This window comes from Pleurodeles waltl, chromosome 9 (genome assembly GCF_031143425.1).
Source record: "Pleurodeles waltl isolate 20211129_DDA chromosome 9, aPleWal1.hap1.20221129, whole genome shotgun sequence".
Classification (NCBI taxonomy): domain Eukaryota; kingdom Metazoa; phylum Chordata; class Amphibia; order Caudata; family Salamandridae; genus Pleurodeles; species Pleurodeles waltl.
In genome coordinates, this window is record NC_090448.1 from 976143784 (window position 1) to 976167927 (window position 24144).

At 44.1% G+C, this 24144-nt stretch overlaps 1 protein-coding gene across 1 annotated transcript in view; it reads left to right on the plus strand.

Annotated features, from left to right (window-relative positions):
- ZDHHC22 (zinc finger DHHC-type palmitoyltransferase 22) overlaps positions 1-15252 on the plus strand; it is a 47833-nt gene extending 32581 nt beyond the window's left edge. Inside the window, exon 3 of the mRNA XM_069208425.1 lies at positions 9575-15252. Within this exon, the coding sequence (XP_069064526.1) occupies positions 9575-9840 (266 nt within the window). The 3' untranslated portion in view covers positions 9841-15252. The remainder of the gene's footprint in view (positions 1-9574) is intronic.
- Positions 15253-24144: the final 8892 nt, after the last annotated feature.

Consider the following 24144-nt stretch of genomic DNA (forward strand, 5'->3'; position numbering starts at 1 on the left):
TTGCTGGTCGCAACTTAAAGCAAAATGTTGCGGCTGCCATTTTAGGATTCAGAGACTCATCCCAAAGACCTGAATATTAAAATAAAACAACATATAAGGAGCAGGGTAGTAGGACCCTAACCCGCAGGTCCTTGTAAGCTGGGGAGATGGGGGGCACACCTAGGTACAAAATACAGAAAAACAATTTTCATGTTGCAGACTTGCTGTACTCTTGTGGTACTCTGTGTGCTCCTCCAAGAATATTTGTGAAAGTACTGCAAAGTATTACCCACCCCTGCCACACACACCCGAAGGTCGTGTGTTGTGGTGGGTTCATATAATTATGTATAGAAATAAACTCTCACTTCACAGTAAAAGAACACACCCAAGCAATTCACTGAAAAAAACAAACATGATGTTATACTTAGACATAGTAATACCTTACTTTACATTAAAAAAAGCATAGAAATTCACTGAAAAGAAAATACTGCTAAAGAGACGTGAAAGTTCAGTGAACATGTCAGTTAAAAAATAAGGTTTTAAACTAACAAAGCCAATGAAATGCACCAGTCTTGGTTATTTCAAGTAGCTAAAACTCATGCCCTAAAGTAACTACTGCTGGTGCCCAGGCCTTGAACTGCTTCTTACTAGGCATATTATATCTTTCAAGTTGTGTTCAAGGACTGCAGTGATAACATCCCTAATGACATTTGAAAGGACAACATTGATAACAACACTGTTCATAGCTAGGGCACAAGTTATAGTTACTATAGAGCTTGAGTTACAGTTACTTGAAATATCTCTAATAACTGGTGGATTTCAGTGGTTTTGTTAATTTAAAATGTTATACTTTAACAGACAATTTACCTAGCTATAGCATCCCTTTAACCTTTGTTTTTTCAGTATATTTATATATGTATGTTCATATATTCAATATATGTACACTGATTAAAAATAGAAAAAAAGTATTTACACAATGAATAAAGTACCACTAAACCTTGCCTATTCTATTGCAATGGAGCAAATACTTTAAGGTCCAGTGGTCCTAATACATATCTTAAGGAGCCACTCTCTCATACGATGAAACATAATGATTTTAAAATGCAAATTTGTTTGCCAGGTACCTACTAAATATTCCACATTAAGCCTGATTTCATTATCTAAACGTTCATACTCTAATATTGTCATGCACTTCAATGTAGAACCACTACTATCCAAATCACTTTTGCACAACTTGTTCTCAAATTACCAATGGAATGGCGTACTATACATTTTTATTTTCAGTTCCTTATTACATTCATAAACACTGTATAGATTAAAACTTTCTATGTGGATGAAAATAGTTGATATATACAAACTTCTAATTAGTTTTCAAAGGACACAGTCATTGCGGATTGACTGGTGGCTTGCTGTATAGCGTTGTATGAAGAGTGGAATATTGATTTAAATGATAGTCTTGGGAAACGAAAGACTTCTTCCCTATTTCGGACACTATTGTGGTGGTGTTTGGTCTAGCTTCCGCCAGGTTTTCTGTATCGTGGTGGTGTTATAAACATCTCCTCCGATCTAATGTTGCGGTGCGGGCCTTTGAATGGCAATAGGCTCCATATTTGTTGTAGTCTGAGTTGCTGCTCTCTAAATCAATATAGGTCACTATGGTTGAATATGGGGTTGCATAATGAAAAGCTATTTGTCTTATCTTTTGTGTTTTCCTATGCGGCTATGTGCACATAAAAAATAATTAAAGGGTATCATAGTACGTGCTAGCCAGCCTTTTTATATCTTTTTGTTGTAGCCTGTGCACAGATATTACCTGTTTGGAGTTATTTCATGCCATTTTCTCCTTTTTGTTGCTGTACTAGTAGCAGGTAGGGTTCGTCTGCATTCGGAAATGATAATCCTCTAACTATAACCATTTTATCTCTGTCTTGGTAGATGGCACTTCTCTGTTCTTTATGCTTTTCCTATGTTTCTTCAGATTTTGATTTCGTGCCCTGGTGCAGAATTCCAGTCTTGCGCATTGTCCTGTCACAGATGCCTCCTGTGGTTTCAGCATCTGTGACAGATAGGAAAGAAACCCGGTAGGGTGGTCTTTCCTTCCCACGTGTACTTCGGGTCACGTCGCACTGTAATGGCAGCTGTCGCATCCATTTATTTGCTCTGCTTTCTGCATCTCGTGGTCTCCTTGGTGGTTTCTTCCTGCACGCTGCGTTCCCTGTTTGCATGCCAGAAAGGAATGAGTCTGCTATTTATGGGCAGTGCCATGCTTCTGTGGGCATTACTGTGATGTGTACTGGCCAAGAGTGTCACTCCTTGGTGAGGTGTGTGTTGATACTACACTTCTGCAAACTGTTTGGCATGCTGAAGTCTGTGGTTTGAATAGTCTCTGCTTGCTATTGAAAGATAATTAGACGATATTCTATATTCCAGAGAACTCATTCAGTCTGCAGCCGGTCGCTCTACGTATAAATATCAAAACAACTTCTGTTTTTTTTTAATCAAGCACCATTCAAAGTTTTCTGCTGTCGGGCTTTGCAGAATATTTTGAAAGATCTGTTACTTAAACTCATTTTTATCGTGCCCTTTTCCCATTAAATAATTAGCATCACTTTGCAAGACCCGGTCAAATTAGTAGTATTTTGTGTGATACATCGAATGCTCAGTACTTAATAAATCCGTAGGCTTGCTTGAAGGTGGATGTAAGGTAAAGGGGTTTTTAGTATACTTTGTTTCAGGTTGTAAATATGAGTTGTTGGAATTCCCAATATTTGGAGTTCACAATGGAGAAGAACATTTAACACATTGTAGCAACAACATTTAATATTCGCTGAGATTACTGAAAAATTGAAAATAAATTGAAGAAATAGGCATGCATGAAAAAGTAATGTGGAATCTAAGAACGATGGAAGGAAAACCCATATTTGAAATACATTTATTGGACAGGTGGCAAATAAAGTCCCCCTGCACCTTGATGTTGTTAGGACTGAATCTCAATAGAAAATTGATTTTATGTATTGCTAATAACTTTGATGCAATTTTACAAATCTTTACGAAACTTTAAAAAAAAAAAGTTAAATCCGCCTCAGCTCCTTCTTTGAAAATTTCGAAGTGATCTAGCAAACTTTGGACAGAGAAAAAGGTGGGTCCCAAAATATGTTTATCCCATGCAGTTCCCATAAGAACTTTAGACAATGCTACAGCCAAAAAAGCTAATTGAAATTACACCAATTTTGGCAGAGAGCTTCATCTTTACCCAGAATGAATGTGTTTTGTGATTTGGTGATAATCTGTTAGCCATTTGAGAGGAATTAAGCTTCAAAATGTATAGCCATTTAGCGACACAGTACTACCAAGGTCTCTGTGAATTCACAATACTCTTGAGAGAGTACCGAGTGACTACTGTGGTACTACCAACGGAATATGTAGAGGATGTAGTACAGTGGTCAGAGCAACTGTCTCAGGAGGTGGAGATCGGGGTTCAAGCGTCAGCGCTATGTCTTGCCATTCTGGACAAACACTTAGTTTCCCTGTGCCCACGGACTGCGTCTTGAGACCCTCACGGGTAAAAAGCTGTGCTATGCAAATCTTCATTTCATTTCATTTCAACAGAGCACTGATGGGAAACAAATGGCATATGAAGCCTTCTGATTGGCTGGTGCCAAGGTACTGGCATCAGTTTTGCTAGACTGAGCACTGTGACTGGATGACTGCAACTTAAAACATTGTGGGTGCCATTTCAGGACTCATCTCCCCATGTCCTAACAATTAAACTAAAACAACATGTAAGGGAGCAGGGTAGTAGTACTCTTACTCCCAGGACCTGGTGGGTGGGTGTCTAGAGACCCCCCCGGGTTCAAAATAAAAAAAAATTTATTCAAGTCATAGATTCATTGTACTCTTGTGGTACTCAGGCCCATATTTAAGAAAAAGTGGTGCATCATGTATGATGTGCCACTTTTCTTGCGCCCCACTACCAGCACTTAATGACACCGTGGTTGCGCTGTATTTATAATACGGCGCACCATGGCGGTCGTTAACACTTCTGATGCACATTTTTGATGCTACTGTGGTGTTTTGCTACACTAGCGTGAAAAAGTTTGACACTAGTGCAGCAAAGTGCAAGGAGGCCCATATGTTACTATGGGAGTGACATTTTAACGCCTGCTGTGAGCAGGCATTAAAAATGACGCCAAAAACGGTGCAGTGAAATCTTTTCAATTTCACTGTGCCGTTTGTGCGGGCCTCCTAGTACCGGAACGCCACCCTTGCATACATTATGCCTGGTGCAGACATGATGTGGCGCTGCTTTGTAAATATGGCGTGGCAGAAAAGCCACTTTAGCACCACCACAATGACACTACGGTGGTGCTAAGGTGCTGCTAGGGGCACTGAATTATGTCCCTCAGTGTGACCCCATGAAAATTCGCCAGAGTCCTCAAAAGTAGTGCCTAATCCCCGCCACACACCCAAAGGCCTTGTGCTGCTAGGCGTTGGGATAGTTAAGAATGGTAATAACATCTTGCTTCACATTAAAAAAAAAAACTGAGAAATTCGCTGAAAACAAAAAAAGGTTAAAATGTTGTTATACTTAGGAATGAGAATACCCTATTCTACATTAAAAGCAAACAACAAAGGTTAGAGTGATGTTAAAATTAGGGGAAAATGTTTGTCAAAAATACCATTTCAAATTTAAGAAGTAATGAAATTCACCAATTATCATTGACTGAAGTAATCATAATACGCGCATTTGCCTTGCACTGCTTATGACCTCATATATTACTTCACTCACGACATGTTCTATGATATCTTTGGTGACATAACTGACTCTGACTGTGCCCTAGGCTCTGCTAACCAGGTCCAGGATCAGTGCTCTGATGAAAAAGGTATATGGTAATTAGGTATTACAATTGCCAATGACAGACCCCTGTATGTCCCTAGTATATAATGAAACAAGGAGGATTCAAACTACCTATAAGTCCCTAGTGTGTAATAGGGCAGGGATGTTTAGAGGCCCAATAAATGTATTTCACTGGAATGTGCACTACTGTATTGCCTGCTGTCATTTTTAAAGGCAGCCCTGCTTTGCAGACTTTCTTCAAAAGTAAAATATATGCAAATTTGACTTTAAAATTAAAGGTAGTTCCAAAGTGGTAATCTACCTTATTTTTACACATGTCTCCTCTAGGTGCCCTAGGGGTGGGGTGCCATCTAACTATAAGCAGGGATATTACTAAAGGCGTTTTATATGCCCTGGTGAGGGGAAAACTGCCTATTTTGGTTTTCCCCATTGTAGGTACTTAGCTCCATAGGCTAACATTGAAATATCTTATTTAAGTATAATATTACTAGGAAGGAGCTAAAAGTTTCATTTAAGGACTCAAAAGATTGATACAGATAAATCCATTAATTTGCCACTGTCCAATTTATCATAACTAACAGAGAAGAGAAGTTATAGGACCTTCTTTTCTGTGAGCGAAAATCCAGCCTTCTAGCAGCTTCTCCCGATTAGTCAGTCTTAACAGACTTAGCCAAGCTACTTTGATGAGGTGATAAGTGACCTGCAAAGAACAGAGGTTATCTCGTGGGGGGAGCTCTGCAGCTGCAGAGAACAGGCCAGAAAGGGGGCTGGGCAAATCAAACTGGGTTTCAAAGACAGCAGGACAGTAAGGAATGCCAGCCAGGCCTACCTCTTCTTCCTATACCCCCCAGGCTAGAGTGCAGGCCCAGGAATGGAATTTGCAGGAGGACTGGAGGGGGTTGTTAATGGAAAATAACACACACCCATGAGTGGGTTGGTTTAGCCAGTTCTTTCTCTCCTGGAGGGGAATCCCCCATCTTGAATTTTAAAGAGCTGTGCTTTGTGGGACAAGGCTATATCAGACTTTGGAAGAAGTTGTCATGCTTTTGGATGGCACCCTGCTTGTCACCCTAGATCATTGAATAAATATGTGAGAGCTGCAGAGCAACTTAGGTCTGCTGCCACAAACTAGAAGGAGGACTGCCCCACTGGAACCCTGGTCCACACCCCAAAGGATTGCACTCTGAAGGACTGTTCCTGCTGCACCCTGCAAACCACATCCTTGAAGACTTTGCCTTGCTTCCAAAAGGATTAAGGAGTGGCCTACTTGAAAGCAATATGTTAACAAAGCTTCCATACACCATCTCCCTCAAGAGGTCCTCACCCTGGAGTGCACCCATTTGACTTTTAAGTATTTGGCCAGGTGCATTGTAGGAATTATAGTTCCAACCTCCCAAGGGCCATCTCAGAGCATCTGGACCCTTGGATTTGTGTTTGGGTACTTTGAACACACAAGGGAAACTTCAGGAAGAAATTCCAGAAGTTTGGAGATTTTTGGAGCAACTTTTGGAAAAAGCTCAATAAGTGGACCGACTTCAAGAGTCCAGCCGACTACCTTCAACAGCCACCTGACCTGGATTTCAGGGTTGTCTCCCTGAAAGCTCCGGAGCTCCAGACTTCCAGGATTTGACTGGGGCCTCGCAGAGAAACAATCTGACATCGCAATGAAATGGACCTGCTAGAGGGAACTGCATTAAGTCAAGAGAAAATCCTCCAGTCTGAAGGTAAAGATTTGACTGGGGCATCCCACTTAGTATTTCCAACTAGGGCTCCATCTCGGTGAGCCTCAAAGTTTGACTTTGTCCTGGTCAAGCGCAACTAGATGTCCCACATTGACACTATAGGTTTTCAAGTACTAGAAAGTGTTTAATCTTCAAAAATTCATATGTCTGGTTCCCTATATTGGATTTTGGACATTTTGGTGTCATTTTAAAGATAAAAATATTTCCTATTTTTATAAATTAGTGTGGTGTTTTTTATTGTGGGTTGTTTCTTACTTATTTAATGTATTGGTGTTTTTAAATGCTTTTCATACCTGTCTCCTGGTTGAGCCAGGGGCTAATGTATTGAGACCTTGACTGGACCTTATATTGCATTGGTGGCCTTATTGCTAGTGGTAGTTGCATACTTACCCATACCATTAATCCACCTTCCAACTATTGTTATGCTGCTTCCAGAGTGTGGCTAGCTCCAAAAATTACTGAATAGTGTGGTTCCGTTTTCTGATCTCAATAATTAGCTTGTTGTTCTCTGCATAATAATGTGATATTTTTCCATCAATCTCTGAAGACATCATGTTTGCTTTGGGTTGTGGTGCTGCACTCTGGTACCCATTTGTGCAAAATTTGGTTACTGGTTGAAGGGTGTCAAACTGTACTCAAGCACCAACCACAATCCCTGCCTGGGTGGAGCTCCCATGGTTTTCTACATTGTAATACTGTTGTCTGTATCTCCATAGGTTCCATGTTGCATATTGTAGAGCTTTTCTCCGTATCTCAATACTTGCCTTCTTTGTTGTATTTTGTAGTGCTGATCTCTGTTTCATGATGTTTGTCATGATTGCCGTATATTGCAGTACTGTTCTCTGTTTGATGATAGCTCTCGTACTTGTTATATATTGTGGTGCTGCTCTCTATACACAATAGCTACCATCTTCATTGTATATTGTAATCCTCCTCCATGTATCTCGATAGCTCCCACAATTTTGCATATGGTGGTGCTGTTCTCTATACACAAGAGCTACCGTCTTCATTGAATATTGTAATCCTGTTTCATGTATCTTAATAGCTCCCACGCTTTTGCATATTTGAGGTGCTGTTCTCTACATCTTGAAAGATCCCTTCATTGTTGTATATTGTAGAACTGTTCTTTCTATGTCGATAGCTCCCAAGCTTGTTGTGTATTGTGCTGTTCTCTGTATCTCAATAGCTCACATGCTTCTTGTCAATTGCAATGTTGTTCTCTGGTTGTCAATAGCTGCCCTGCTAGTTGTATATTGTAATCCTGTTCTCTGTATCTCAATAGCTTCCATGCTGGTTGCATGTTGCAAAATTGTCCCCAGTAATCCAGTAGCTCCTGTGCTTGTTGTATATTACGGTGCTCTTTGCTGTATCTCAATAGGTCTCTTCTTTGTTGTATAGTGTGATGCTGTTCTGTGTATTCCAGTAGCTCTCATGCTTGCTGTATATGGTAGTACTGTTCTGTGTATCTCAATAGCTTGCATGCTTGTTGTAAACTGTAGTGCTTTTCTCAGCATGTCAACTGCTCCCATGGTGTGCTATACATTGTAATCCTGTTCACTCTATCTCGGTAGGTCTCATGCTTGTTGTATACTCTAAAGTTGTAGCTCCCTTCTTTGTTGTATATTGTAATCCTGCTCTCTCTATCTCGATAGCTCTTATGCTTGTTGTATACTCTAAAGTTGTTCCTTGTGTTTCAATAGCTTCCATGCTTTTTTGCATATTGTGGTGCTCCTCTGTATCACAATAGCTCCCTTCTTTGTTGTATATTGTAATCCTGCTCCCTCTATCTCGATAGCTCTTATGCTGGTTGTATACTGCAGTGCTGTTCTCTGTATCTTGATAGCTCCCTTCTTCATTTTATATTGTAATCCCTCTTTCTGTATCTCAATAACTCTGATGCTTGCGGTATATATTGTGGTGCTGTTCTCCGTATTTCGATAGCTCCTAAGCTTGTTGTGTATTGTGCTGTTCCCTGTATCTCAATAGCTTCCATGGTTGTTGTATAGTGCTGTTCTCTGTGTGTCAATAGCACCTATGCTTGTTGTAAGCTGTGGTGCTGTTCTCTGTACCTCGAGAGCTCCCTTCTTTGTCGTAGATTGTAGTTCTGTTCGCTGTATCACAATATCTCTCATGCTTGTGATTGTGCTGTTTCGTGTACCTCGATAGTTTCCTTGCATCTTCTAAATTGTAATCCTATTCTCTGTACCTCAATAGCTCCCTTGCTTGTTGCGTATTGTAAAGTTGTTCACTGTATCTCAACAACCTCCATGCTTGTTGTCTATTGCTATGTTCTTATTATCTCAAAAGCTCCCTTCGTTGTTGCATATTTGTGTGCTGGTCTCTTTATCTCCATAGCTCCTTTCTTCATTGTATGTTGCATGTAAGAGTGCTGTTCTGTGTATCTGGATTTCCCCAGGCTTGATGTATATAGTTGTGCTGTTCTACATATCACAATAGCTCCCTTCTTCGTAGTATACTGTAGTGCTGTTCTCTGTATCACAATAGATCCCTACTTCGTTGTCTACTGTAGTGCTGTTCTTTGTGTCATAATAGCCCCCTTCTTCGTTGCATATTGTAGTTCTGTTCTCTGTATTTCAAAAGCTCCCACACGTGTTGTGTATTGTAAAGTTGTTTCCTGTGTCTCAGCAGCTCCCATGCCTATTGTGAGTTGTGGTGCTGTTCTCTATATCTCAACAGCTCCTTTCTTCATTGTATATTGTAGTGCTGTTCTGTGTATTTTGATATCCCAGGCTTGATGTACAGTGCAGAGCTCTTCTCTGTATCACAATAGCTCCCTTCTTCTTTATATATTGTAGCTCTGTTCTCTGTATCTCGCTAGATCCCACACTTGTGTGTTGTAAAGTTGTTTCCTGTATGTCAGTATCTCCCATGCTTATTGTGAGTTGTGGTGCTGTTCTTTGTATGTCGATAGCTCCCATGCTTGTAGTGTATTATGGTGTCACGCTGAATTCTTCTATCTTTCTTGTTCCTGCAGGGGCTCTCCTTAGCTCGGAGATGTTTGTCATCCTCATGCTCTACCTGTGGTTTGGGGTGGGCCTGGCGTGCGCTGGGTTCTGTTGCCACCAGATGCTGCTGATTCTACGAGGACAGACCCGCTACCAGGTGAGAAAGAGGCTGATGGTGCGATCCCGACCCTGGAGGGCCAACCTGCAGCAGGTGTTTGGGAAGAGGTGGCTGCTGGGACTTCTCCTACCTGTACTGAACGTGCAGAGCGAACTTCACCAACTCAAAGCAGATTGAAGCAGAGGATGTCCGCCTTGAAGCCTATCATAGCTGGGAGACAGCTGACCTGAGCAGATTAATCCAAACTTTGGAGGGGGAAAGGATCAAACCCACAACTGATCAGAGCCAATTAATCCTAACACTGGGGGAAAAGATGCAAGGTCGGACAGGAAACCAAAGACCAAACTGGCAAAAATGATCAAATCAGCCGCAGCCTGTGGGAGAATGAAGCATGGGGTCATGGTTAGGTCATGGCAGCCCATCCTGCTCTGACAGTAGCCCGCTAGCCTGGGCTCACTAGGAAAATGCCAGACCGGCAAAATGGCCAGTCAATACTTATTTTTGTAATCCTGCACTCTGAAAAAACCTATGAAGCAGTATGATCGTGTACCCAATTGACAGTCAAAGTTCACTGGTGTTTGAGGAAACTTTGCAAAATTTAAGAGGAGAAACACTGGAACACCCCTAGGAAAAAAGTGGTTTCTAAAAAAGAAGACTTCTAAAAATATAAATGTGCTCAGGGAGAGAACTCATTGCTCATTCTCCGCGCATCTTCAGTGCCATTAGGGAACCGGGACTGCGGAGATCTGCATAATGGCTCCCACGACCTCGGAATGCACAAGCAACGCTGATGAGGCCCGCGCGCTGATTGCTCCAGAGTTTGACTAACCGAGGAGACTCTCTTTATTAGCCTACGCTCTGATTGCACCAGGAGAGCTCTTTATTAGGCTCGCCTACTCTCAATACATGAGGAAGCAAACATCGGAAGAGACAGCGAACTGCTCTTAAAACACTGTAGGGTTGGAAGACCCGGGAGACAACCTTGGCACAATAAGGTACTTGACTAGCATCTGCGTAGGCGTGGAGACCCCCGTCTGCAGCACATGGTCACTCTGTCTTTTGTGTGTATGCATCCGGAGACACTCGAGAGGTGCGAGCACGCTCAAAGTAACTCTTCGATAGGCTGGAGTATGAGTTCACAGTTCATTTCTGCACAAGAGGTGGTACACTCTGGTTGGTCTGCTCTCTTAACACAGGAGCAGGGGTTCTTCGACATTATATTGTCAGACTACACAACAAGGCTCTGTTCGACAAGCTATAATACCGATGGACCCACTGTTGCTGCTTGTTACTCCATAATCTGACCAAAGGAGAAGATGCACATTTCATAGTACTGGCAAAGTAAGACCAAGGCGCCCCTTGCTACCATCTAAAGTGAATGCACAAGGCGATGCTCTTCGATATTCTACAGTGTGGAATGTCAAGCTGGTGGTGTTGGTTAGACTATAGTCGGAATACAGGACATGGTCAAATTACACAAGGAGGCATTCTGGGCAGGCAACAAGCCTTGTACAGGAGGAGGCACACTTTGGCAATTTATTGCCAAAATACACAAGCAGATGCATTTGGATAGTTGGCATCCTGAATATAAGGGGCGTCCATGGGTAGTGTGCAGTCTAAACACATAAGGAGGCATGCTTGAGTGCTCCACAGTGTGGATATAAGGAGGTGCGCTTTCATATTCTATAGTAAAAAGATATAAGGAGGTGCTCTTAGGTAGTTACTTGTCTGAATACACATGGAGGCGCTCTCAAACATTCTATAATCTGAATATATAAGTAGATGCTTGTCAACATAATGTTGCATGAATATACGAAGCAGTACTCATGGTTAGCCTATAGCCTGAACGCATGTGGAGGTGCGCTTTGCCATTCTGTAGTCTAAATAAATAAGGAAAGGCTCTTAGAAATTCTATAATCTCTATATAAGCCTTTTGTGGAGCAGTCTATAGACTTAGAACACAAGCAGCACATTATGATACTCGATAGTCTGTAAACACGGTTAGAAAATCTTTAGCACTCTGTGGTCTGAATATATGGCAAAATTCATTAAGACAGTGTCTAGTTTGAACACCTAGCAAACTGTTCTTAGACTGCAGTACTAGTAACAAGAGTATACACACTTGATCATTTTATGATCTGCAGTTGTAAGGAGCTGCTCTTCTTTAGACCACTCTCTTGATTAGCTGATGTCTTGATTAACCTGAACATAGACATAAAGAAGCACACACGGCAAATGTTTACTACAACTACAAAGAAAGATGCTTTTAATTACTCTATGGTTCGATTACAAAAGGATGTGCTCTTGAGTGCAAGAAGCTGTCCTAGTGATTATTCTCTGAACTCAATACCCAAGAAGGTGCTCTTCATTTGTCTAGAGTCGGAAAAGATGGTCAAATGCGCGAGTATTCTGGAAACATGAGGACATATTCTTTATTAGCCCAGGATCTCACTGAACGAGCACATCCTGGTACTTATCACACAATGGTAGTCAGTCATCAGCTTATTGTTTTAATGAAGCTATAAAAAGAAACACACCAGATTCCCAGGAGTCAATCGATTGTAGCCTTCCCCCACTTTGGTGGGACACTCTGATGCCAGATAATATCTCTTCCATTGCAGGACCTTGCCAATATATGCCATGCGTCCCCCACCTTGGCAAAAGATGGGAAAAACAGGATGTAGGCCTATATCGTCTAAAGCTAGTGTCACTTGGAGATGGTCCTGCATGTGAGAGAGTGCCCCTTCCATTCACTGGCACACCGATATCCAGATATATCTGAGTCATAAAAGTCTGCTTCTGTCCACTTACGTGGCTCCACCGTACCTCTTACTTAGATGCTATCTTGCACACTGCCCAAAAAGTCCCCTCCCTTTCACCCCTGAGTCATGCCATTTCCGTAGATTGGCCGGGTCCTGTAGTGCAACCAATCCCCAGGAGAAACAGGGTTCATGTTCCACAAAGTTTGTTCTCTGTGGTTATCTCTATAAAGAAAACAACTGACTGAAAGAAGCTGAGAGACTGCAAGAAGCACCAAGACCTCTCAAAGACAAGTAGTGTTGAATAAGTGTTGTTCATATGTCTAGTAGAGAAGAGTAGAATAAGGAGACAAGGTAGAAGCATAGGTAGAGTATAGATTATTCGCAACAAAAATGAGCTTGCTGGCGGTCACAGCACCTACGCTCAGACTAATTTCCAAGTGAACAGAGGAGTTACCCATTGAACACTGATTAATTCCATGACATTCTAAACTTATAGAGTAGGAGTTACACCACAACATGAATGAAGGGGAATTCGGGGGAGCAAAAGAACTGGAACTGAGAGAAAGCGAAGGAAGACATGAAGACAAGATTGATGGAGCCTGCCTCTCCTTCAGCCCCTAAGGCATTATAGAGTCTTCCTAGGGTCTGCTCTCTCTTTTCCAGTAAGTCAGGCTGCCTCAACATATGGTGAGTAATCAATGATGGCATTTTGGAAGAGCAGAAGGGAACCTCTTGTCCACTGCAGTAACATCTGGTATCACAGCATTTCTTATTATTACCTTGGTTGCTCATAGCAGTCCATATCTTGGGGAAGTTAGTAGGCAGAGGATAAACTTCACCTTGCAGTTTATAACCCTAATACAGACTATATAGGTGTTGACTTGTGCCAACTGTCCCCTACACTCATCTTTTGAATTTGTGTGGGGTCATTGCAATGCTGATATAGGCAACAGTACTCCTTTACATCTTCACCAATCCTATCACCTACTAACACTCAACAAGTTTAGAGAAGAAAATCGTTTATGTTTAACATTAACAGCTTATATAGCATTTAACAGAACCTGAAGTAACACTTGAACCTTCAATAATAGATGCTATTACCTAATTCAGCAATGTTAATTCTAATCATCGCAAAAGGATGAAAAGAGATGTCATGCCACTTGATATTCAACCCTACGAATCATTGGTTAAGCACAGATCTCAGTAGCACAGTTCTACGTACTGGTGATATGCATTCGGCCTATTGCAGGAGTAAAGGCAGATGTCACGCTCACTCCAGCCTTTGCTTTTTCCTAAACAGGCATCTCTCTGCAGTGGAATTCCATCTTTCTTTGGGCATAACAAGAGCCTGGTCAAACTACAAAGCACACACCAATACTCCAGCCGAGGTGTGGTTGTTAGATATTGTCTGACATAAATATTGTGTCCTAAATATTGCAACAAAAAAATCGCCACATTGGGGTGAGTAATAGAATCTATACCCAACGGAACAATACTTACGTACATCGTATTTAGGACATTGCGTTTATGTCAGACTATATTCATGTAGACATTAGTCTGACATCCAACCAGCTGTCCCACCTGAAGCTATTAAAACACTGCAACCCACTCAGAACTCCCAGTGCACCTTACACTGACACGGAGCACCCCTACTGTTCTAGCACTGAACCCCGCACAGCACTGCCAGTGCACTTGCTGTGTCATAACCCTCATACCTGGACCCTGAGAGAAACCTTGGTATCATGGCACTCTGCATGCGTTCCCAGCTCTGACCTGGTCCTGGTTTTCCTATTACTGCTGATGCTCCTTGTTAGCCACTTTCATGAGATGTGCTCCAGTGTGCCACAATGAGGGCCCCCCTAAAGATGGCAGGGGTAGAAAGGGTCTGTGTTACAAGGAAGAATGCATGCTGTACAGGATGAAGGGAGGTAGTCTTAAGAAGTAGTTCAATCCCAACATTCATGTACACTCCAAGAACACATCATCATGAACACTGGAGTCTTCTCAAGTCACTCTCCAATCCTCAAGACTAACTCAACGGTCTAGCTGGTCCTACAAGATAGTCACCCCATTATACATTCCTGGGCAGGAGTCAGTACTTCACTTTTAGAAAACATAACTGCAGGGCCCCAAGTTTTGCTTAGGAGCTCACAGTCAGCACTTCCAAATAAGGTGTTGCTAAATACAAAGACTATCTAGTGTTGGTCCCAAGGCAGGCTTCTTTCTTCCACCACCCTTCATTTCCTGTCTCTTTCTATCATTCTTTTCATCCCTTTTTTTCCTTTTATCACTGTTTTCCTATTTTCTCTGCCTCCTTCTCTCTCCATTTTCAGCCTTTTCTCTTTTGACCAAGGTAAAAAAAATGATGACAAGAAAAAGTCCCGCCCCCAGCGATAAGTGCTAGTGCTCCACACCAGCAACCACCAGCACAATTTAAGCCCTGACAAGAGCAGGGAACCACGGGGCTTCTCTAAAAGCCGTAGAACAACATGACACATCACAGATTCCAACAGTCTTGTCACTGGATCTACCAACAGTGACCTCACTCTGTTCCTCATGAATCCATAAACACCCCAAAACTATTAAATTACGATAGCAAAAAATGCTTACCATAGAAAGTGAGCACTGGATATATTTTTAGGAAATACTTCCTGTCTTCTCTTGATGTTTAACTTCCAGATTGTGTAGACAAATAGTCCTTTGGTGCATTTACAGAAATAATGCGCACATATACTAGAAGACCTATATACTCAATATAACAGCAATGTGCAATGTCCTTATAGGGACCGAGTTTTTGAAAAAAATAAATGTTTTCCTTTTTCATTTTAACGTCTCCCTGTTTTATCAAAACTTCTTTCTATCTACCTTTTGTACCCTTTTTGTGTAAGCATTTTCTTTATCCAGGCAGTCCTTTAATGTGTTAATTATCATGAGTGTGACGAGGCATTGGCGAGAGCATGAAGTGCGGTCTGCAGCTACCCTGCAGCAGCCAGGAGGCAAAGGAAAAAGGCTGCAATATCCAGTTTACTGTCCCACCACTAACTGTTTACATACCTGGGAAGCTTGCTGAACCCGGTCGAGCCAACCCAGCCCCCTCCAGAGGAGGACATACCTTACAATCCTTCCCCTTATCCCTGGTCACACCACCACCAACATGTGTGTACAGCTAGCGTGTTCTCTTGCTAACACTACTACTCGCACTACGGTTGCTTCACGGGCTGTGGATTTAGCACTATGGTTGTTGCTACTAGTACCACTACTCTTGGCCCTACTACTATTATTATTGTTAGTAGTAGTTATTTCTAAAAGTAACATCTCTATTGTTGTCACTACTATGACCACTGATACTCGTCCTACTGTCCCTACCAACACTTTAGAACCATTCTTTTGTCTTATATTAAAAACAATAATCCTGTTGGCTCTATTACTACTATTTGTCTATTTGGTGCGGTTATGATAGTCGTACTAGTTATATTACTATGAACATAACTGCTAACTGCTGCTGCTTGTACTGTTATCACTGCCATTAGTACTTCTTGTATGATCTTAATACAAGTGACATCTACTGTCGATATCGGTGTCACTGCTGTAACCCCCACCTACTTACCTTTGTAGATGCAGGTGACCTGAATCCTTTATCCTTTGGAAAGCCAGTCATAAGATGTTTTAGGAATATTAACTCATTGATCTGTCAGTGCCTCTGCGCCTGGTCCTAGCTCAGAAATAACCTTTATTCAAAAGGCCAACATCCTCTTTTACTAAACACCTTTACCATGAACTGGAATTGTGGCCCGGGACGGAAAAGCCACAGCCTAGCCTGATATCAAGAATTTAAGTTTTTAAATATATTCAGCATAATAACAACACATGTACTTTGGGGCACACATTTCACTTCATGGACAATGTGCTGGTGCTATTCATTTCTCTCAATTTCCAGTATTGTGCTGCTATCCCTTATGTGCTAAACTAAACCTTTTCTCTAGGACCACCAGTCCCAAGTCCCATGGCTAGGGCGTGGACGGGGAGTAATCACACCGGGCCTCCTACCCACTGTGTGTCGGGTAATGTTTCTACTATCTGTTGTTATCTCACCCGCAAAACGTTTCCATACTTTGCACTTATTATTATGTGCCATGTACAGGTCCCTAACTCAAAGGAGTAATCATCCACTCTAACGTAATGGAGAGTGGACCTTCAGCTCCACATATGAGGTATCTGGTGGACCTTTCCCTGCTCTTCAAGCAAATGAAGGTAAGGGTATCTCGAGGGTATCTCGAAAAATTATGAGGGCTCTGGAAACTCTATCTTCTGTCTGTCCTCCGGAGTAATCTTCGGGAGCCCCTTGCTGCAGCAACCACTGCCTAATTCCCACTGAAACAAGCACACTCAATACCAATCAAAATACGCACTCTGCATTTCAATGGCGTGCATTGTACACCTCCACTTGCATAACATTCTCAAGTATCACCCTACCCGGCAGTTGAGAAACATTGTATAATTCCAAGTACAAGGGGTGAAATATTCATATTGGGATCTTTTAGTGACCGACACCTTGTCCATCACAACCCTCTTGCATAAAGCTACTTACGACTACCATGATGGAGCACTATTATTACCTTTTAGTACTAACTCTATCAGTAGTGTTACTAACAGTACCTCCCCTACCACTGTCGTCCTCCTACTGCTAGTTGTGATTCTGTAGCAGTGCCAAAAATTAAGATACCTTTAATGGTACTGGTGCAGCCATTACTGCTACATCTAGTGGTGTGAATACTGTTGGTCAGCCCTCTGTTAGTACTACTACGAGTATTAATACTACTGCCACATGGGCGGCGTGGCCGGCAGACAAGCAACATGGCAGCTGCCTAGTGCAGCTCCTGAATCCCGCCGGCTCTAACCGGCCAAAATCCACGCAACAATCAGGCATCCGTGAACCACAGCTTAGTATCGGCGGTGGGTGAACGTGGAGCTACCATTGAGGCTACACTGGACCACCTTGGCCGCCATCTGCAACCCTCACCTTGTAAGGCCTGTGCGGCGTGGGCGGCCTTGGTTGCTGACGCAGCCCGACTCCCAGCAAACCCGCACCATCTGTTCTCGGGGCCCACTCCAGAGGAGATCTTTGGACAACAGAGGGCCCGGTGGACCACAGCAAATCCGGCATAGCTGTATATAGGACTCATTGCCCCCCGACAAGCACATGAGTCGACTGAGGCCGACACCGCTAGGAACAGGAACCGGCCTCAATTAATGGCCAGGATGGACATTCCGAGCCCGACACCCTAAGGGAACATCCAGCAGCCACTGGGCGATCATAGGGAGCAGCAGATGCGCCGGACTATTCTAGCAGCCACAGATGGCCCCCAAGTGAGTGAGGGGGGCCGGAGGCAGAACTTCACTGCCTTAAGTAGATGAACTCTGAGGCCTGGGGGCAATATCCTGTGTATGAATCCTGCTGCAGGCGCCCCTGGGGATTCTGGGGACACGCTTCTCTAGTTAAGACACATATCCAGCTCCCCAAACCTCAGCCTACATACTGAAATCAAATAGAGTCACACCCGGTGCCGCTCAAATAAGGCCTCAGTGACTGTCACCCAGGCTACATCGTAATTGTGGCCCCCACATCCTGAGGTTTCCAACAGAAGCTTCTGTTGGCTCTCTCCAGGCTGATACATCGCCATTGTGACCCACACCATCAACGCAGGCCGGGGATGGCTTGAGTCGCCCTGGATAACAGTAACCCCTCTCACTGCTTTTGAGCGCGGTCTTGTGGCAACCATGACAGGGGGCAAGGACACCTGATCGGCCTACCAGACCAAGCTGGATCGGTTTGCGCGTCCCTGCGGGGACACCACCAAAACTCAATGGGATGGGGCCACCAGTTTAGGACGAGAGGGGCCCATCAGAGAATGAAACCCTCACACTTATAGACATTATGGCCACTATCCAGGGAGTCAAAGACTGCCTGGAGCCCAAAATCGACACCGTCTCCCCGGAGGTCTTGCTAGTGAGGGCGGACCTCTGGAGCATGGGCACCAGACTGAAAGCAGCAGAGGACTCCATTGAGACTACTGAAACAGAAACAGTCTGCGCAAACAGGTGAAGGAGCTTTGCGCCACAACCGAGACTCTGAGTGCAAAACTTGAAGCTTTCGAGGGGCAATTGCAGAGAAATAATATCCGCATAGTGTGGGTGTCGGAAAAGGTGGAGCACCCAGTGGTCGATCGCTTTGTAGAAGATATCAACCTAAAATGCCTGCAACTCTGTGGACTCTCCAAGTACTTCTCGGTCAAACACGCCCATAGAGTCCCGGGCTCCATGCCCAAGGCAGGTGCAGCACCCCGAGCCATCATCGCGCACATCTTTAACTTTCGAGATCGTGATGTCATCCTGCAGGTGGAGTGAAGTGCCCCCCAGGTCAGATTCGAGAACGCCTCCATCAGTTTTTTGCCAGACTTTAGCCTCTCTGCTTATCGCAACAACGCTGCAGTTTTTTGGACACAAAGCGGGCACTCCAAGGCAAATGCCATAAATTCTTGATGTTGTTCCAGGCGCAACTGTGGGTGGCAGTGGAAGAGAAAACTTGGTAATTTACCTTACCAGAGGAGGCATGGAACAGGCTTGAAGGATGGAGGATCGCAGTAGCGACGAAATCCGCACTCCAATCCCAATGCCATTGGTGGAAGCGGGACAACCCATCCACAGACAGACTATCGTCCACTCATGCTCCTGGACAGAACATGCCACAGCTCCTAGGTGCAGGGGTGACCCACAACACAGAACCATGCGGCAACAGGACCAGAGAGAGGGAGTGACGTAAGACATCCTCCCGGCTCCATCCACTTGCACAGCTCTGCAGGATGGAAGCCCCTTCTCCAAATCCCTTTTCCCTTCCCCTTATCCTCCTTTGAAATGTTTCTCTTCATACCCAGGTTGAGGGCCTGGGAGCAGCGGATGGCCATACCGATTAGCCTATCCCTGTAATCATGAAACTCTGATAACAATGTGCATGTGGAGCGGGAGGGGTGGGTTGGAAGGAATTCTTTGGCTGCCACATGTACCTCTCTTAGTTCTTACTACCAGTTTGGGGTGATAGCACACCGCAATGTTAGGGGGTGGGCAGTTCTACACTGCTATACAGAGAGGGGTAAATGTTTCTGGGGTTTTTGTGTTGTGAGTTTCCTCTTGCTGAACAGAAACTTAGGTGGGACATTAGTTTTAACATATGGGATCCAGGGGGGAGGACAAGATCGACCCCTCACCAGTAAACAGTTGCTAGGTGGGCCGCTAGGGAGCCCAGCTCTATACCGCCATCCACAAATGACAGATCCAACCCCTAATTCCAAGATAAAATTCCTCTCTTGGAATGTCAATGGCCTGGGGGATAAAATTGAATGCAAAAATTGTTCTGCAATACATTAAACCGTCAGGCAGCCGACATTGTCCTACTTCAGGAAACCCACATGCTAGGTAATACATCATGCACTGGACAGATGGGGCTTCAAATTGGCAGTGCATACAGGGTATGCAGCTGGTTCGAGAGGCGTGGGTTTTCTGGTCCGTAAGGCACTTCTGCTTACCATCCACAACCAGTGGTCAGACATGCAGGGATGCTATGCAGCTCTTTCTGGTACTTATGGGGGATGAGGATCAACATCTGCTCTGGTTATATTACCCCTCCTCCACAACCAATTGCTATCTGAGCTTGGAGGCCTTTTGCTCCAAATGACCAGTGGCATACTGCTACTGGCGGGGGGACTTTAACCTAGTGCTCTGCGAGGATCAAGATCGTCTAACCCTGAGGCCGGCGTTGGCCTCACATCGCATACTCCTGGACTTCCTGATAGATCTTTAGAACACCCACTATCCCACCTAGCAACCGTTCACACACCACTCTGGGGCACAGAGCAGCCTCTCCTGAATTGGCTGCCACCTCACTCTTAGACACTACCCCCACCACTGTCCTGAAGTTCAACACTTAGCTTGGGTTATTTCCGACCACTCACCAATCTGGGCAGTTCTACGACCAGGTGCGAACCCCACCAGTTGTGAGATCAGGAACACCCCCTGGTACCCTTAAAATCCCACTCATTACAAAGAGGGTTATAAAAGCAACAGACTACTTTGCAGAGAATGAATCCTCGGTAGACTTGCCACATACCCTATGAGAAGCATACAAAACAGTGGTCAAGGGGTAAGGCCTCTCCCTGATTGTGGGGCACAAAAAAGATAAACGAGCCAAGTTCGAGACTCTCGAAAGAGAACTGCAGGATCTTGAGCAGGTTCTTATCACCCAAGTCTGTACTACCACTAAACATATACTGCAGTTAAAGCAAAAAGAATAAAGAGACAATACCACAGAGGCCGCCAAGGTGAGTCACCAGGCAATGCAACACCGTCTTTACGAAGTCGGTGACAAGGCCGGGAAACTCCTGGCCTGGTTGGATAGGAAGGAACAGGCAAGTCAGTGGGTTTAAGCAATATGCTCACACAATTATGCTCGTGTAGACGAGCCCGAGAAGTGGCAGAGACCTTCGACACTTATTACACTCATCTATACTCCCCAGTGGTTGCCACCAAGGAAGAGGTTGCCCGGCAGCTCCTAGCAGACAAAAACCTCCCAACACTTGACTCGACTGACAGGGCCCTTCTGGAGGAGGAATTAACAGAGGCCGAGATCACACAAGCCAAGTGAGACCTCTCCTCTGTCAAGGCCATTGGCCTTAATGGCATGCCAGTAAAACTTTATAAACTATTGCGGCAAAACTTGCTTCCCATTTATTGCACATGTTCCAAAACTTCGGATAATCGGGCTCATTGCCCAAAGACCAGCACATGGCCACCATGGTCATCATACCCATGGAAGGAAAACCTCCAGACGATTGCCCCTCATATCGGCCTATCTCCCTGCTCAGTGTTGAAGCCAAGATCCTCGCTAATGTGCCGGCATCTCATTTACTCAAAGTCGTCACTGCCTTGGTCCACCTAGATCAATTGGGCTTTCTGCACACTCGCAGCACCACTCTAAATCTGCACCGCCTTCACGGGCTACTTTGTCAACCTCATAACATTCAGGAGGATGCGTTAGTCCTCTCCCTAGATGCGAAAATGGTATTTGACACCATAGAATGGGCATATGTGTTTGAGGTCCAGGCCCGATTAGGTCTCAGCACCTACTTTATTACCTGGGTCAGATTATGCTACACACAGCCACTGGCCCAAGTCAGAGTAAATGAGGTGATGTCCCGGGTGTTTAACCTCCACTGTGGCTCCTGATAGGGCTGCCTCCTTGTCGCTGCTGATCTTTGCTGTTACACTGGAGCCTCTGGCATCCTGGGTCAGACAAGACCCACAGGTCAGAGGTCTCAACTGGTGATAGGACTGGGATGACACAATATAATTATACACAGACGACATCCTCTTATACTTTGCAGATCGTGACAACACACTCAACAGACTCACTCAAATCATTACGACATTTGGTCGTTATTCAAGCTATACCATAAACTGGAGGAAGTCTCTGGTTTATCTCCTTAAGAATAAGATGCCCTGCTTGCCACGAGACTGTGAGGCATCGGCGGCGGAACATGGTTTTTACTACCTGGGAATATACATCACCTAAGACCCTAACCTGTTCTACACCAAAAACCTCTTGCCCCCGTTAACCAGGCTGAGGTGGGATATTGAGCATTGGCGGCCTCTACCTCTGTCACTTTTAGGCAAAGCAGCCCTCTTCAAAATGATGTTCTTACCATGCTTCTTATATGTTCTTCAGAGCACACCTTACCCAGTACACAACTCCTACTTCAACAAAATCAATTCAGAACTTAGAACACTGCTCTGGAATGGAGGCCTGGCCAGAATAGCATTACACAAACTCACTAGGGGTTGGTACGACAGGGGAATATCCCTTCCGGACCTCCAGAAATATGATTAAGCTGCTCAGCTCACTAACATTACCTGTTGGGCTCACATCTCCCCACATGAACCAGCACTTCGCATGGACAGCATGAGGGCCCTATGCGACGTGACCACACCCCTGTATATCTGGCCCTTTGGCCACTGTAGTCACCATTTGGCGTACGGCCCTGAATGCACTAGGATGGAAGAGGAAAGATACAGAAGCAACCCCCTTATGGGACACTGCAGCATTGGGCAACCTGGGTCCACTGCAGGGATTTGATAAGTGGGTCCTTATCGGTCTCTCCACGGTGGGGGACCTCTGGGCGGACGGGGAGGTAATCCCATGGTCAGATCTTAGACAAGAGTGCCAATTGGCACCTTCTGATATTTAACACTATCTTCAGGTACGCCACACACTCATGGCGATATTGCCTAAGTGAACCTCCCTACCCGAGTCTTCGCCCCTGGAAAACCATTTATTGAAGGAATATATGCCCTGAAAATAAACCTCCCTAACACATGGAAGCTACTCAACAACACCCCTGAAATCTTATTACACATAAAGGAGAAATGGGTATACGACCTATGAGAAATGGAGGACGATGAGTGGACTGAGGCCCTGGAGTCCCCATGGAAGGCAGACATATGGGTGAGATTTAGGCTTGCAGAATTAAAAATGCTGCATAGAACACAATCTTCCCAAGCCTTATTTTTCAAGATGGGTCGAGCAGAGGGGGAGATCTGCAGACATGGTTGTGGACACCCGGCACGTTCCACCACACTTTGTGAGCCTGCCTTATAATGCAAGCCTTTTGGACAGAGGTGGTGGAGTGTATGAGTGCAGTGACGGGTGCACTCACGGCGTTGGTGAAGTGGTGCCATATGTATATCTGGGGAGAGACTGAGGTGACACGTATGAAGCAGATATGGTGGACACTGGGTCTGGTGGTGGCCAAAAGCGACACTGCAAGACAGTCGGGGGAGACCAACCAACCCGGTCGGAAAACTGGAAAAAGGAAATGGATTGGATCGTGCTAAATGAAAAACTGGTGTATGAGGGTCATTGGTGCCCCTGTAAATGGACAAAGATCTCAGGACCTCGGAACACCTACAGGGGAGGCATCTGTAATGACCTTACCTTAATGGCACCTTTGTGGCAGATCCGGGCTCTCAGGGGCTCCATACGATTGCCGAATTATCTGTGGATATGCTGGAATGGGTGGGAGGTTGGGAAACACCATAAGGATCTTGCTTATTATATCATCAATATGCTGTCATGGAATGTCTCCACTGTTTCACTTGTTAATAAACAGATTTATAAAAAAAAATACTAGTGCTACACACGCAAATATTACTATTGGCAAATCTACTGCTAGTACTACCTGTAATGCTACTGTGACCACTATTACTACCACATGCAGTAATTGCAAGAGTACAGCTACCACTAATAGTATGTCATTGTACAAATACACTGTTAAATAATTACCTGTATTACAGGTAGTGATACCTATAGTATTTTTAGTACCATTTGGGGTACTAGTATTAGTAGTGGTATTGCACTAGTATTACTAGTAAAACAATCTGTGATAGTAGTATTACCAGTAATACTGGTGGTGGTTGCAATAGTTGTGACAATACAACAGGTAGCAATAGTAGCAGTACCAGTATTAGCACCAATAGTCATAAGTAGTAGAAGTAATATTAGAAAGAAGACAAGAGAATTGTATTAATAATAATTTTAGTAGGATTCATAGTATTGGTAAAAGCCACTCATCAGAGCTCCGTCCTCTCTTCTTGAATTCCACAAGAAGCTAAA